At 37.9% G+C, this 16974-nt stretch overlaps 1 protein-coding gene across 2 annotated transcripts in view; it reads right to left on the bottom strand.

Annotated features, from left to right (window-relative positions):
• LOC124185803 (colorectal mutant cancer protein) overlaps positions 1 to 16974 on the bottom strand; it is a 43821-nt gene that overhangs the window by 15569 nt on the left and 11278 nt on the right. For both annotated transcript variants that reach the window (XM_046576930.1, XM_046576931.1), the window contains exons 2-3: positions 10274 to 10506; positions 9732 to 9868 (exon numbers count right to left, since the gene is read on the bottom strand). In XM_046576930.1, coding sequence (XP_046432886.1) covers positions 9732 to 9868; positions 10274 to 10506 — 370 coding nt within the window. The remainder of the gene's footprint in view (positions 1 to 9731; positions 9869 to 10273; positions 10507 to 16974) is intronic.

Below are 16974 nucleotides of genomic sequence, written 5' to 3'. Positions count from 1 at the left end.
CTATAACTGATTCTGTTTTGTTTTGTATTTTTTTTACAATATGCACTGAAATTGCAAAAGAAAAGAAAAAAAAAAAGAAAAATGGTCTTCTATTTCCGCTATCCGTACGACCTCGTACAATTTTGCTATCCGATCGTTTCGAACCCGCAATTGAATGATGATTTAAAAAATTCACATTCCAATAACTCGATGATAATAATCAATTATTCAGAGTTTCCGGGATTTCCGTAATCAAAATCGCATCGCGTAGTTTTTTGGTTTGCGAACGAGTTTGATCCTGACTAATGACCGCGTGTGGGGTTTGCGTAAGGACAACGACCACCTTCACTGTCGTACCTTACGCAAATGCCTATATATTTATACACGTATACGTACCGCCTGCATAAACGTCGTGGCCAAAGCAATGCGAGAGATTTAGATTAGTAAAGGGTTCGTTAATTAATGTGCATCGTCAAGCGGCGTGTGTAAATTGAAAATCCGAGAGGTCGTACAGCCTCGGCGTTAATACACCGCGTATATGTGTACATGTGTATACGTGCTATATGAAGTTAGATCGAAAGGAGAGTGTCATTAAAACGCAACTTTTACACGGTGCAATGTCGACTGGAGGCGGTATGTTAATTGATTTCCACGAGGTCGAGACGGTGCACCGTAAGGCTATGCCTTACACCTATACCTTGTACCGGTGCCTTCAAGCAATATGGGGAAACTCTCACCGTGAGCAATTGAGAGACTGCAGACGCAATTAAAGACGAGGACCGTTTACCAAGCTGTACAAATTAATATCGGGCTCGATTCGGAAATAGTTTTCAAATAACGGTGCAGCTGCGTTAATTGATCATACGATGAGCTTTACTGTGCGAAAGCTTTATTGAAAAGTTTGAAAAATCGAATTGAATGTATATTTAAAGAATATAAAATTCGTATTTATTTCGATATTTCCCCGTAGCTTCTTATAAACCAAAAGCTTTCTCACTTCCATCTTGGAAGAAAAATAGGATTCGTTTTTTAACAAAGAATTTATGAGAAAAATTTAAAACCAATCGATTCGGGCCGTTCATTCAAAAATTGAGTTTCTGAGTTTTCGGGTGTGGTGAAAATTAACCCCGTGGTAATAAAAATCTAGAGATATATTTTTTTTTTTGTATACTTTGCACCATATTTGAAAATAAATATACTCGCCGATAGTGAGGTTCGAACGTAGGTCCGTTTGGGGTGGAAAACCTGATATATACACGTACGCAGTTTGCTATTAGGTATCATAATTATCGATTTCTAAATGGCGTTTTTCACATTCATCGATTGCGGTCACATCGACATCGGTGACTCGTTAATTCGCATCCGATTAAAAGACAGTCGTACCTGATTTCAGACCGGAGGAACACTGCAAGTTTATAAATAAAGAAATTCGCAAAAAAAAAAAAGCAGTGAGTATAAAATGACAAACAGTAATGAATGAGAATTATTCATTTAGGTGAAAAAAGACAGTCATAACGGGAATGTCAGTAAAGTAATTTTCGAGCCACTATGCAAAGTTTGAAGCAAAAAAAAACAAAAAACACATGTATTAAAAATAAATAAATGATACGTGATCAGTCTGCGTCCAGTTAATCACGCCGATGTTAAATATATCCGTATGATTATTACCATTCTTAAAAAGTGTAAAATATGCGTTGGAGCACGCATGAATCATTGACAAGCTGCCATATGGCGAAGGTTTGTGCAGCTAGGAGGGAAAGGTGCCACAATATGTAATTAACCGACGGAGTATGCCGCATCGAGTTGATTTCACTTATGGCTTTTAACGATCACCGCAGCTCGTCGTCTGTTAGAACTTTAATTGAGTGCGTAAGCCCGGAGCTTTTTGCCTGTATGAACGCGTGCTGGATTATTCGGAGCGGTGTATATAATTATTGTTTCATTTTGTGTAAATCAACGGTGTACGAACGAACGAACAATTGGAACATCGGTTAATCGATTAAAAATAACTAGGCTAGAGTTGGCAACGTTAACCGTGAATCGTTGTACAATTTTAGAAGGACTTTCAAGGTGTTGGCTTATCGAAATATTAAAATTTTTTTCCTCGTTACGATTTAATAGCTGAACTTCAGACAATCCCAAGTTTACGAATTAACGATTTTTCTAAGCACGCATCGTTAAAGTAACCTTACTCTGACTTTAATCTCTTTCAAAATAAACTCGGTCTAGGATATATCAATCAATTTTTTTCAACACCGATTAAAACGATAATCTTTTATATTTTCAATCACGTTTATTCTTCAATGAGTCAGAACTGCATACGTGTATCGAATTTCTTTTACAGTCACATTGCAATGGTCTTCAGTTTGCCTTGTGAATATTTTCGAGGTGTGATTACATTATACGGATACATCTTGTAATAAGTCATTTAATAATTCAAGCGAGACATCGACATTTCAAGTCTCTGCCGCGCCCATATGCACGCAGATATTATATATTTATTACAGGCATAATATAGGTAGCGAAAGAAATTTATTACCCGAAGAGATGAAAAATTTCTCAAGTATATATCGGCGATTTTATCATTACTTTAATAAAATACAGGCGTTCATTTACATTATATTATTACAAACCGCAACACGGAGAAGAGCCGGAGTAATAGATTAGATATGTATCTGTTTTGCATGTCAAAGATAAATTTCGACAAGTTGATCTCTTTTTCTTTTTTCTTTCTATTCCGACTCGAAGGAACGACGAAAATCCGCACCGAACAAACGTCGAAAAAGATATCAAAGCTCAGAGCCACGGATATCGGAGACCTGGTTCACAGCAAACCAGGAACACTGAACGTGGGTGTAAAAGGTCAGTATATATATTCAAGAGCTGCGTGGCTAGTCGATAACGACGAACCACGACCCACGCGTCAGTGCTTTCCAGGTTCTTAATTTTTTTTACTTCTCATCCAACTCGGCCAACGAGACGATATTTACATGAATTTATTTTATTTTTTTCCTACTTTCTAAGATAGATGGAGAAAATAGAAATTCGCACAAAAAGAGAGAGTGAGAGAGAGAGAGAGAGGATTAATAATACGAATAACAATGTCGAATTTTCAAAACACAGAGATACGAATCTTCGTTCAGAATTTTTAACCATTCTGTGTATTTTCGATTTATTATACATTTTTATTTAATCCGACGATTCGGCGCAACGGAAAAGATATTTGTTAAGTTTACCGATACATGGTCTGATCAAATATTTGGGGAAAGAAACGTTTTTTTTCAGATTTGTGAGACAACAAGAAAGAAAAAAAAGAAAATGAAATGAAAAGCGATCGGAACATCAATTCGTATTATTGAATGAAACCGTATTTACATTTGAATTAACAAGGCATATCATCGGCACATAATTTTTACTCTCCTTATCATTGCCTTTTTAAATAAAAATTTTTCTATATTCTTCAACGCCCGGCTCTTCAAAATACACGATATTAAATACCTACGTCACATCATTGAAAATTCGATATTTGTCACGTTTCTATTCATATTAATTTGTAGCGACTCTACTATTTTTTATCCTTACAAAATATAACAGGTCATTGCTCCAATATATATATATATATATATATATTCGTAATAAAAAATTACGAAAAAAAAAAAAAAAAAAAATTACCAAAGGTGCCAGACTTGTTTTCTAATTCCTCATCTCGCGAATCCTTTGCACGGATATGCATTATATATATAGGATATCGCGTGTCTTCGACGTCTCGGTTCACTTGACGCGGTTCGCCGCAGATTACATGCACACGGGTGTACAACGTACGTATTCTTCCGCATTCCCGGCAAATAACGACGCTCATAGGCGAATATTTTCGCATTTCCCTCGTTATCGTCGCAAGATATTTACCTAACCGAAGCGGAGGAACAGCCTCGCTTACGCGTCTTGGCCCTCGGGAAATAAGATAAGGATCAAACACCCCGAAGTGCCGCAGCCTATTCAATAATGTATCACGTGCAGGTATAACGTCCTCGACTTCTTCGATCGTTGTTTGTACGAATGCGTACACATATACTTCTACGACTGTTTTACAAACATGACACATAACGCAAATCTGATATTCATCTTCGTGTAATTGAACAAGTATTTTTTTAAATCTAGTTAGAATAAAGTTGTGCAAAAAATTTCTAACGCAACAGTGTTATTTCGAAGAATATTCTGATACGGTGCAAGTTTGACAAGGAATTTTCGCTTCTTCTTCTTCTTTCGGTATATCTCCGTAGTTTTATCCTCGCCGTTTTATTGACCGGATGAAATTGGCTCCGAACATATACCTATAGCTATAAGCGGATGAGGGTCGAATTAATAATCCACGACGCCTGATTGACGCCGCGGGTTCTGTTTGTGCGCGAAATTTGTTATCTTAGGAGCGTCGAGGCAAGATCCACGCAAGAATAGGTCAAACTCGGCACGATCGGCTTTACGTGAGAAATAGAGACGAAATATACACAGTGCATACGCACGTCAACGGATCTATGTTACATCTACATTTTCATCACGTATCGTCTCGAAAGATCAATGATCGCGAAGAGATTACAACAACACAAACACCTCGATTTATCTACACAATAATTTAATTCTCAATTCAATTCTCGTTTTTGGGGTAACACGTAATAGAAGGTGGAGGAGGTGGAGAAGTGGCTGAAGTAGTAGTGGCGAAACTTTGGCCAGACGGACTGGCGGGCGCCACGCGTCGCGTCGTTTCGTCGTTTCGTCCACTCGATCGGTGCTGTTCACCGGGGGTTTCAGCAGCGAAGCTGGGACGACGGCGAAAATTTCGAATCGCATGTACGTAAATACAGTCGTTTCCGGGGCGTAGCCGCAACGCCTGCGATTCGTTGCGAACAAGAGAGAGAAAAGGAAAAAAAAACGGTTCCTCTTATTTGACAAGTCGATTGAGTTCGTCACGTGCAGAGCTGTCCGTAGATTCGTATAATTATCTCATCGTTCGTCTGGCAAGAGATAAAAAAAAAAAAGAGATAAATCAAAGAGGTATTAAATTCTAGGGGAAACATATTTGTACAGATTTTTTGTGAAGCTGATTAGATGCGTCCGTATAATTGGAAATTTGAACGACCTTACTTTTTACAATCCCGATTCGGCAAGCCTTGTGATATAAAAGAATCGAAATTTATTATAAACAATGTGATTTAAAATGGTATGTTCCTATATATAAGTACACATGTGTAATTTTTTATCCATTTCCTCCAGGCAAAACCGGCGCTCTTTGGTTTGGCATACGTGTCCCGTCGATTAATCAAAAACAGGTATAACGAATGATCGAAACGTGGCGTTCGATAATATACAGACTGAAACGATGTACTCGGCGGAGGAGTTCATGCATGGAGAGATAATATCGTGGGTGTAGATACATAATTTAACCTGCACCTTGTACGTAGAAGGCACTTCGTATCATGATATATTAATAAAGCAAAGAATTATTCGAACGGTGTTTTAAATTTCGGACACCGTTATACGTACTGCTGTTTTTTTTTTTTTTTTGTTATTATTGTTATAACAAGATGTTTCGTAACGAATATACAATATTCAAGGGAAACCAGACACCAGAAACCAGTATAATGCAAGCTATTATCTGGTGCGATGCGAGACGGGTGAAAAAACGTAGGAAAGCATATTTATTTGTGCTTTCGAGAATGAAAATTGAAACTTGCAGGAAATATATTTCATTGACGCGTGTAATTTGCCGCACAGAAACGAATATGGGTCATAAAAATAAACGAACCATGTCTGTAATACGACAATATTCACTAATCACTGAACAACATGACCATCAATCACTCAATTCACAATTCGAGCCGTATTTCAACCGAAAACAACACGTGAAAAAGAAAAAGTGGAGAAAAAGACTAGAAAAACAAAAAAGCCCGACGATGAAATCTGATATCCGTATTTCAGTTTTAAGAACAATAAAAAAAAAGAAAAGTATCGCGCAGAAAAGATCTCGCGAAATTACTTCTCTTTTCTTTCGATTTTGTTTTTCTTTTTTTCCTTTTGTCCCGCGATTAGCGACGTTTTTGACAAACGGGGCAAGAGCGTCGCGAGGCCAGAACACGCGGCTTGAACTGGCGTGACAGGACTGTCCCTCCGTCCCTCCTCACACCCTCTCTTTCGGAATACCCTCCCGATTCTATACGCCGGAGGTAGGAACGAAGGTTCTACCTACTTTACCGAGGACCGACGAACCCGCCCGAGTTTCGCCGAACTGACCCTCGAAGTAGTTGGTTGCTCTTAAGGTGGTGGTCGTACATGCCTGTATGCGTTTGCATATACATATATATCTATATACACATATATCTATATACATATATATACACACACACGTATATATGATATTACAATTCGCAAGCTCGCCAAATTCTTTGATATTTTAGGCACGGTATAGGTACGTTTTACATGCATGTACGTAATACACGTGTCGATGTTTAAGCACATAATATACTTAATTCGCATATTTTATTCATGTGTGATTTACATGGACGCGTAGTTTGTCTTCGACGCATTATTTATCGCACCGGCTTCGATCGCTGCGTGCTTTAAGGATACGTGGTACGTACCTACGGTTAGGTGGAGTTTTATTTAAAAAAAAAAAGAAGAAAATAAATAAATAAAGAAAAGGAAAAACAACAGATTACAGCACGTACTTGTAAATATTCTGCGCAAAATTTTCAACGCCACGATAAACCTTTGGCAAAGTATCGTAGAAAACTGATACAGAGGATATTTATCTCAAATCCTGCCACCATCCTGGAAAGATAATATATTCGAGTTTGACTAATTAACGGTAGCGCGGTTTGAGGTTTTTTAATTAACTCATCTAATACTTCAATTAACGGTGCGCATAATAGCCGACGGTCTCTCTGTCTCCCTGTCCTAATTATCCATTCTTTCGAGAAGATGGACGGCGGCGGTGCGGCGGCAAAGTATAATAAACAACAACGACAACAACCAAAATAATAATAATAATAATAATGGGATAGCTTTTCAACGGCTTGATTCACAAAGTTTGATAAGATTCGCGAACGACACGCGACGACGGTAGTTTGGCTGATTTGAATATTCCTTATACGTTTTGCCGCAGTTTGTATAATGATGAATTCGTGTCTGTACTATACATACGTACCTACGTATGAATGCATTTTTATAGAGATATGAAAATTTCGATTTTCTAAAGAGAGAAAAAAAAAAAAAAAAAACAACGTTGATATAATCCAACTGTACATTTCGCAATAAGTATCGTTGTAATGAACGAATGAATATGGATATAAAAAAAAGAAAAACAGTAAAAGAAAAATTCAACCCTCAACCCTTGACAAAGTAACCCTCACGTTTCCCAATTCCCAAACGTAGGTAAAACCTCGTACCATTGATATATAATCGTTTGAATATTCCTCTCCGGACTTGGACGGATCGCTTTTGAATGAGACGAGAGATAAAAATAAATAAACGGAGAGAAGAAGAACGAGTCTGAATAGAATCGCGGGATGAAAGGAGGAAGGTAATTTGCACTCGGAATTTGCCGCGTTACACACGCGTTCGTTTTACAGCCCAACGAACCGAGCGTATGATATACGAACAACGTAAACCGCACATCTATCAATGCGTAAGGCACGTGGATAAAAATCCCCGTAATACCCGATGCAGCAGGAGTAAGTATTCTTACATTCGTCTGCCTTCATTTACAAATTAGTAAAATGGCGCCGACGTAGACGAATATTACGGCTGCAAACATTCGCGAATTAATTTCAACCCCTTTTTCCCTCAAGGATTCCAATCGTTCGAGTTCTTTTTTTTTTTTTTCTTCAAAGCGAAAAATTTTATGTGTATTATGATGATGATGATTTTATTTATATATCAAAGCTTGATAATCAACTGATGAAATGGATGCAGATCGCTGTGCCCGGCTGATGCGTTATGTTCGTTAAAAATTCGATGTATACAGATCTGTACGTGTATAAAATAATCGTGGAAACGCTTTTGACGGTTAAATATTACACGGAAATTCTTCGGTTTTTAATCCTCGCGCTTTAATTTCAATATTTATTATTCCTGTCGTACATATTATTCCAGCGAGTTTCGCAATACAGATTGTACGTTATAATAATCGAAGATCATATTTTGCCCAGCGAATATTTTTAATCTGCGACACTCACAGCTCTGCGTTATTACATAGATACGTATATTTAGCTATAATATCTATGCTTGAAAATAATCCGACTGTCGTATAAAATTCGAGAATTGTGTATTAAAGAAGACAGCTCTCGAGTTTGTAAGAATTTAAACGTATGCACAGTCGAGGCGAGCCTCTGTAAAAAGAAAACGACTTTTCTTTGAATTATACGCTGAAGTTTCGTGAAGTCAGAGCGACGAAAGGTATAAAAATTTGAGGAAAAATTTATCTGATCCTTTCAATTGTAAAATTTGTATACATGACAATTTGATTAAAGAATTCTCGCAGGTTTGAAATCGATATTATCAGTCCAAAAAAACTGAACCCAACCCACGATTAAAATTTATTCAATACACGGATGAAAATCTAATTACGAGGGTTCAAATTTAAAAGATAAATTTTATAAAAAAATGCTTTTTCTTTCGAAAAAGTGCATGTAAATTTTCTCTTTCTCACGTGTTGAAACACACCCATACAGCGACATCGGAATGCATCTCAGAAACTTTTAAACTTGAAGCATAAGCGAATCGCAGACTTGCAGAGTTAAACTTTTCACTTCAGGTATAAATATATAGTTACTTAAAAGATACGTACAACGCACCATCGTCGCTTTTGCGGTTTCATTACACATTTATATTATACATGTATAATCCAGGGGGTATAACAAGAAGAAGTTTAAATCTAGTCACGGTTATCGATTCGAAGCCTCCATCCTCAATATATATATATAATATATATGTATACATATACATACATAGGTTTTCTATGAAAGATGGTGGCGAGGAATTGAGGATGGAGGATATATATACATACTATATATATATATATACGGAATGATTATCTATCGACAGAATAAATGGTCCGTCCGTATTTTTCTATTCGATGTATGCGAATCAAAAATAGAGGGATGCGGGCACGATTTAATTATTTTCTGATCATCATCATCATCATCATCATTATTATTAATATACATGTACAACGTACAGTCATGATACGATATTCTTTTATCGATCTTTCGTTTTTCTTTCTCCTTTCAACGCGACAAACACAAGTGATCATATATATATATAATATATATAGCATAAACGACAGGTTACAGTAGACTATGGAGGAAATTGGACATCCGAGTTTCTCCCCCCGTCGAATATAGTGGATTGTTTCCGGGTTTGAGGAGGAGGACCTCGATTTCTACGCTGCTGCAGGAGCAGAAATTTGTATGTAACGGGATATCGATCTCTCGGGATATCAGTTTTTTACCAACCCTTCCAATTTACAAAGGCTATTTCGACGCGGTTTAAATATTCCAATATACACGAGAGGTATACGTGTATATTAATTATTGAAAGAATTTTTCACATAGCAATTAACGATTTTATTATTACATACAAATACTAAAAATTCATTACGGTAAGTGCTGATAATTATCGTTTTCAACGAACCTTTCAATTGGGTTGAGAATGAGAAGGAAATTAGGAAGACGGGCGGTAAAATTTTCAACTGAACCAACCTTGTTAGCAAGCTCCAACATATTTCCGGTTCCGCCGGCCGCAGCCTCGACCAATTTTTGAAGAGTATGCGGCTCCGGGGACAAATCTCTTGCTCCACTGTCGAATTCCCAGCTTTCATGACGTCCGGACACCGTTCCTTCACAGGCACGATACAGAATGTAAATTTAGATGCTTCGGGGTCAATTTCGTCCGCAGCTCTAACGATTCATCACCCGAAATATAAATAAGAAAGTGACAAAAATTTGTTTAGGGAGGTAGAAGGAAATGCTGGTTTCTATTTACTCTTCAAATTGAAACTGAAAAAAGACATTCAGTTATTCGTATCATGTAAACTATTTTCATTCTACAACCCAATGTTAAACCAAATACGTACGATCTGAAAAATCATTTAATTCTCTCGTTCTATTTATTTATTCCTTCGTTATACCTAAAATGTAACTAAAAAATCTTCCAATAAAATTACCACCGAATATTAACACACAAAGACATGCGGATCGATCGACGACGTTGGTATGATTGCCAAATTTCGTGACCGTCTTACCCAGGCTGTTGTCACTGCTGGTAGGCAAGTACTCGATCGTGTGAGCAGTGTGATGAGGACTGGTCCTGTGTTTCCCCGATCTAAGTGCCTCGATTTCAGGCCGAAGAGCAAGTCTTCGCCTGAGAAATTCCTGATAAGAAATCCGCCCCTGTTCGTCGGCGCCGAGTTCTCTCATAAGTTCCTCGACGGAATCCTCGAGGTTCAATTCCCGACATACCGTCAAAAGGTCCTGACTGAAACAACATCGTGAATTTGAAAATAAAGCGATTGAAAAAATGTATTCGTGTCATCGATTACTTGTAAAAAAAGAGAAATGTTTTTCTTCATCCGAAATGAAAGAAACAAACAAAATGAATTGTAAAAAGAATATTTACTTGTACTTATGGTAAAATATATAATCTTCGGTACATGCGTGTTTACAATTCAAATCTACGAGTAATTTCTTTCGCTCGTATTACAATATAAATTTGAGTAATTAAAGTGATACGTTATTTTTGATGCGATATAAGTAAAATAATGTGACAAGATCTGGGCTTTATTACAACAATTACGAGCATAACCGCCTTGTTACGACGATAATTATCACCGTCACGGTCGCGTATATAAAAGCTCGCGAGCTCTGCATACATTTACGCGGGATTAAGTTTATAATTGCACGTTTTAATGGGATCAAAAATAGAATTAATAAAATTGCTGAAAAAAAAAAAAAAAACAAGGAGGAGACCGGAATCGCAGCTATGCAGGTATACGTATACATATATATCTATGGTTAAGCATGCACAGGTGGAGCTGGGCTGCGTTAAAGAGAGCTGAGAATTGAGCCGGGTTGACTTTCGAGTTAGCACACGGTCCGACTCACCCTCGTTAGAGAGGAACGAATTTAGCCCGGTGCTTGCAGGACACCCTCTTATTTTCCGCATTACCCGCTAAGCAGCGTACCGTGCGCGTATTATAATACATACCCATATGGGTAAACATACAAGTGATATACTCTGCGAGAACGAGTTTGGGAACAAGTGTTTCTCGCGACGATGCGTTTTATACATATATAATAAAAAAATAGGCCGGGGTTATGTATAATAATAATGTATGCATAGATACGCGATGTGTTTTATAGAAAGAATTCTTGTTACATAAAATATGTGGGAAAATGTTTCAACAATATTTGCTGTAACAAATTGTCATTCGATATGTGGCTCGAGTTAGTAACGTTACTGTAAGAATTTACGTTTAGAAATATTCGAGGAACGTTTGAAAGGTAGTAAATCGTGACAAGGCAAAATGTATTTAATATTTGGAAACTACTTCAAACTCACTGTAAACTCGCAGAATAGTAACTTTTTGCCACCAAGTTTCCGTTACGTTAACCTCAACAAACTTCAGTCTCGTAATTAAATTGTAGTAGAGGAAAAAAAAAAAAGATAAAATCTGACAAACTTGATATTTTTCCATCGATTATTTGAACAACGAGCGCGTTTTTTCCCCTCAAAGTGAATCCCGCACCGTTTCACCCGGTAGTAAAATAATCTTTCAACGGTTTTTCCACTTTTATGTCCACCCGCGTTTTACTCTTGCCGTTCCTTTTTATTATTGCTTTTTCTTTTTTTTTTTTTTATTACCAACATACACCCCTGAAACGTTTCAACATCAAATCTCGCGGAATGATCAGACCTGGAAAAAAGGTTGACCATGGTAAAAGCATGGCGCAATCGTTACACGTCACACGTTACACGCCGTTCCGGCCCGTGGGCATTTTTTTCATTTCTACTTCATTCCCGCGCTGCTTTATCGCGCAACAACGCAACTATCGCAACCATCGAGGTTGTGTGTTATTTTTCGTTTTTCTTTCTATGAAGGTACTTCTTTTTTCATTACATACGTTGTACAACGTAAAAGAAAATTTGATCTGTAACTAACCCAGTGCTTTTCACGTTTGTGTACGTAAGATGCGGAAGAACGATCTTCGCACACTTGCAACATATTCTATAATTGTCTAGCATCGATCCTTCGGTACAAACAAAGAAAAGAAGAATGTCAAAAATGATCATTAATTTGTTAAGTACACAGGATTTCGACGAAGGGTTTTATGGTTTAATTACAGATACCTTAAAGCAACCGGATGGTCCACGGCAAGAATCATTTCAGTCCACTAGGACTGATTTCAAGAAGAATGCAAATTAAGGGTTGCTTTTATTCAAGAGTATATCCGAAAGAAATTTTTCTAATATTTTTCTTGGACTGATAATTGGTTTTTCCATTCAGCACTGGTATTTAATAATATTAAAGTTGGTAATGTTATCGCAACAATTAGTGCTCGGGCAAAATCGACGTTTCGCGATTTTTCGAATTGTTCGAAGTTCAGTTAACCCGTGATAATACAAAACATAATCGTATTTTGAAACCTTACTACCTTGAGATTCATTTTATAAAAATAAGAAAATGATAATTTTTCCACGATGTTTCGTTACAATAACGTTACGAACTTGAATCTCGTGGTATTCTTTGAAAGTATCTACTTTTTAATGCCACAACAAAAGTATCGCTAACTCGTTATCGATCAAAAAATGAACTGAAACGGTTTTTCCCCTGGACCCTGAAACGTAATCCCATGCCTTACCATCTCGTAACGAAACGTTTGCGTCGGCGAAATGATTTCCTCTGCAACGTTCGAGTCTCCCACTCTTTCGGCGTGGACTGCATCACCCCAGTCGACGAACAATCGTCACTTTTAAAAACGCGTGGCTAATTTTCTGCGCATAAAACGCGCCAAAGTTTCACTTCACTCTATTTATATTATTAATATCGACAAGGAGAGTCACAGATGTTCGCGTAAGAAACGCATCGTTCGAACTACAACCGCAATAGTGATTTGAGCGTCGCTCGAAGCTATGAAAAAAGTCACTTTCAACGATAGGATATTGTACAATGTTAAACCGGTGTCTGGAGCAAAATTGTTGCAGATAGCGATGAACTGTGTAAAGTGCAATCCGCAAAGCTATAAAACGGACTTTGACTGGCCTTTACTTTCTTCACTTCTCCCAAACGATTTTACTCTACTTGTTTTACCGTATAATATAAAAGGTCCCCGATTGCCACTCAGCGATCCTCCGTTCTTCTTATTGTTTGATATCGATAAATCGAGGAAAGATTTATCGGTGCCGTAGAGTTTGATGAATTGTGCATATACTTGTACGTATACAACGTGCGATTTGGCGAAACGGGTGCTGCGATAAGAGTCTTCGTACAACCGAGGAATACGTGCAGAATTGTGCGTTGTACTGCACCATTAACGGAACGGAACGGAACGGTGTTGAATTCCGTCGTTTTAAATTTAGAAACGTTTCCGTTCCTGCAGCTATAAGGTTTCGATTCAATGTTGTACCCACGGGGCTGTACACTACCGAAAAGAGAAAGAGAGAATGAGAGAGAGAGAGAGAGTGAGAGGAACAGAAGCTTTGTTCGATTCACCAAGCAAGCACACTCTATGGTGACAAAGCTGTACCGTAACAGCAACAGCAGCGGCAGCAAGTCGTGGATTTTTCTCTCTAGAACTGAGGACAGGTCTCATACTGTACCTCGAGATAAAAGGAGAAGAAGAAGAAGAAGAAGAAGAAGAAGAAGAAGAAGAAGAAGTGCCGAGATAGAAGAATGAAAATACTTATCTAACGAGAAGAGAGTAAAGAAAGAAAAAAAAAGATAGGTAGTACACGAGATGCATATACTCTTCATCGATGACAACGTCATCTCAAACTTCACACAGCAAAGAAGAGATGCAGCTGCGGTGGAGATCTCATCTTGACCTCCTTTAATCATGGATCAAAGTCAGACAATGGTAGGCTTGCTTAATATCTGGAACCTGTGTATAATAGTATACCGCGTTGTAAAAGAGAGTTCCTTGTAATAGACTTGAAGAGGATCAGAATTCATCGAGCTGCTTGCAGATACCCGTAAATGCATTCTGCGTTGTTTAGGCTAGGAGTGCTTTGCTCCATTTCCAAAAATATTTGGCCTCGTCATTTTTGAAGGTATTTTAAACGACACTTGATGTGGCTGTTTTGGTATTTATTTAGTGCGTTTGTGTGGTTTTCTTTTTTTTTTCAAAGAGGAAGAAGGCGAATGCTTTTCTGTTAACGACTCACGCAACCTGGCAGGCTAAATACGTGTCGCAAAATTTTTGTAACTACGCTAAACGGAAGTAGAAACAATGCCGGTAAGGATTAACTGTTACGGATAAAGTGCTTGGTGTTTTAAACAATTTTTTTTTATCATACGCTACCGTAAGCAGAGTTGTAGAGAGATGAGAATTCCTCTCACGGTTTGATTTTAGTGTTAAAAAAAATGAAGCGTGATGAATTCCTCGACATTTCCAAAACTGAGGTATATCAGGAATGCCGGATGCTTACCATGGGAAAAGGTTCACGTATATCAGGAAGGAGAAGCAAGAAAGAAAAGCGAAAAGAGAGAAGAAAAAAAAACAACGTAAAATAGAGTAAAATCGCGAGCAATCGAAACCCCTGCAGGTATGTCACAATATTCAGACGTTTCCCCTTTCAAACCCTTCCAGCATGATGTCTGAAAACACACGAGTGCTGCACGACGAGGATTTCATCGAGAGCTTTTACTTTCGGTCCAGATACCAACGCCGAATCGAGCATCGCGATGATTCCGTGACGGAATAGACGTATAATATACCGGCGACACAAGCGGCTTCTGACTACACGATACGATACGATACGATATGTGATTCGTTTGGAAGAAGGGAAGCAAAATGGTGCAAAGAGCTGTTGCTAAAACGTGCACAATTAAGAGAGAAAAAGATATATTCCATTTTTTATTCTACTTTTCCCGACAGTTGAATGCAAAAAGCAGACCATCGTCGTCGTCTCGATTGCTGAAGGCTGAATCGTTTTCGAATGATTTTATCTTCCGTCTCTCTATCTTTTTTTCCACCGCGAAAGCTCGGAGCTTCAAGATGTCAAGGTGTCGAACATCAAGAGTGTCGGTATTTCAAGAATCGTCAAATCAATTATAACATTCCTTCCACAGCTGTATTCTGATAATTAGTAACCCTCGACGATTAATTCTTACAACGTGACTTCTTTATGAATAATTAAGTCGGTATAAATTTTTATCCACTTCTCATGTATCATCAGATCGATCCCAGCATTGAACCAAGTTTATCAAACGGTGTAACGAGAATCCAAATCATACTGAGACCAAAAGTTATTGAGGTATTGGCTTTATATTTCCACGATCAGAATTGGATGTTCAACAATTTCACTTTTTATATTATAAATCGGCAGAATTGCTCGTCAGTTATTATTATATCGTCCCTTAAAGCGAATTGTTTTCCCGCGTTCAACGTTATTCGACACGATCAAGTAACACTGCAGATATTTGAATAACGAGGAGCGTGACGTTCGGCGAGTAAAGACCAACTGGTAAAGCACTGCAACACCTACTCGAAAAGGCGGATGCAACCACGTGGATATTTTACCACACCAGACCTGACTTCGGAGAGTGTCTATTACACGTACTTACAGGCATCGTCGTCTATGTTTAGACCGGACACGGAAGCGAATGGCACGTGACCCAGTAGAAAGAGTCGAACAATTACAGTCGTCAATTTGTAGCGTTGATGGTTGTTCGAATGCGCTTTATTACAAGCAAGTAATCAAGTCGGAAGGAACTTTCTTTCCTGATCTAAAAACTGACGGCAATTATATGCGGTTCAATTTTCTCCGTTTATTCTTGAAACGAATAACAAGTAAACTCTCTTCTGTTATTTGAATTTCTGTATCGATCTAGTGGCAGCATTCTTTTGTTTTTATTTTTTTTATTTTACGTATGAATTTTCGTTGGCGAAAATCGTGCGAAACAATTTGTAAATAACTTGGTTCAACTCCTGAATTTGAAAAGCTCCGAAAGCGCCTAATTCCGAATTATTTGGTGGCGAAAGTTGAAGTAAAGAAGTTAAACTTTGAAGAAACAACAAAGTTTCGAATGGTTGCAAACCCGATGGCTCAAATTTCCGAGGTGCAAGATTCCAAAAATCCAAGTCATGATACAGCAAAGTTTCGAAAAGTAAAATTACGATAGAGCAAAATTCCAAAAATCAAAATATACTCACACAGCGTAGTTTACTCAACGAGTGGATGTTAAAAAAAAACGAAAATCAAAATGACCAGGATTTAGAACGTAAAAGTATCGAAAATCCAAAACAAAGGAAGATCAAAGAGGTAAAATTTCACCAAGCCAGAAATTTACGAAACTGAAAATCTTCTGAATTGATGCTTTCGGAACTTTTCAAATTCGGAACTTCGACACCGCCCCTGCAAATCTGTTAACTTCTGAATTCGGAATCACTCGGATTCACGCGAATCGAATGAAATCTCATCTCACGATCAGCTCACCTATTCAATTCGGTAATTTGAAGCCGCACTCGCACACCAAATACGGAAACGAACATCCCCAGTAATCAACGTTGTAAAGAAAATAGTTCTACGCCCACAACACGAAATTTACTGTGCAACAAATCCACACACACACACACACAAGCAGAAGAATTGCTTTCTGCAGCACGTGCCGCCGAAAATTGCGTTAAATTAGTCGTTCGTATTACGTATAATACGTACCTGTATTATATGTATAATAATTGATCAAGTAATTGCGGAGTAAGGTTAATTAGGGTCTGCGCTCGC

The sequence above is a fragment of the Neodiprion fabricii genome, chromosome 6 (assembly GCF_021155785.1).
Source record: "Neodiprion fabricii isolate iyNeoFabr1 chromosome 6, iyNeoFabr1.1, whole genome shotgun sequence".
Taxonomy (NCBI): Eukaryota; Metazoa; Arthropoda; class Insecta; order Hymenoptera; family Diprionidae; genus Neodiprion; species Neodiprion fabricii.
This window is presented reverse-complemented; position numbering and strand designations above follow the sequence as displayed.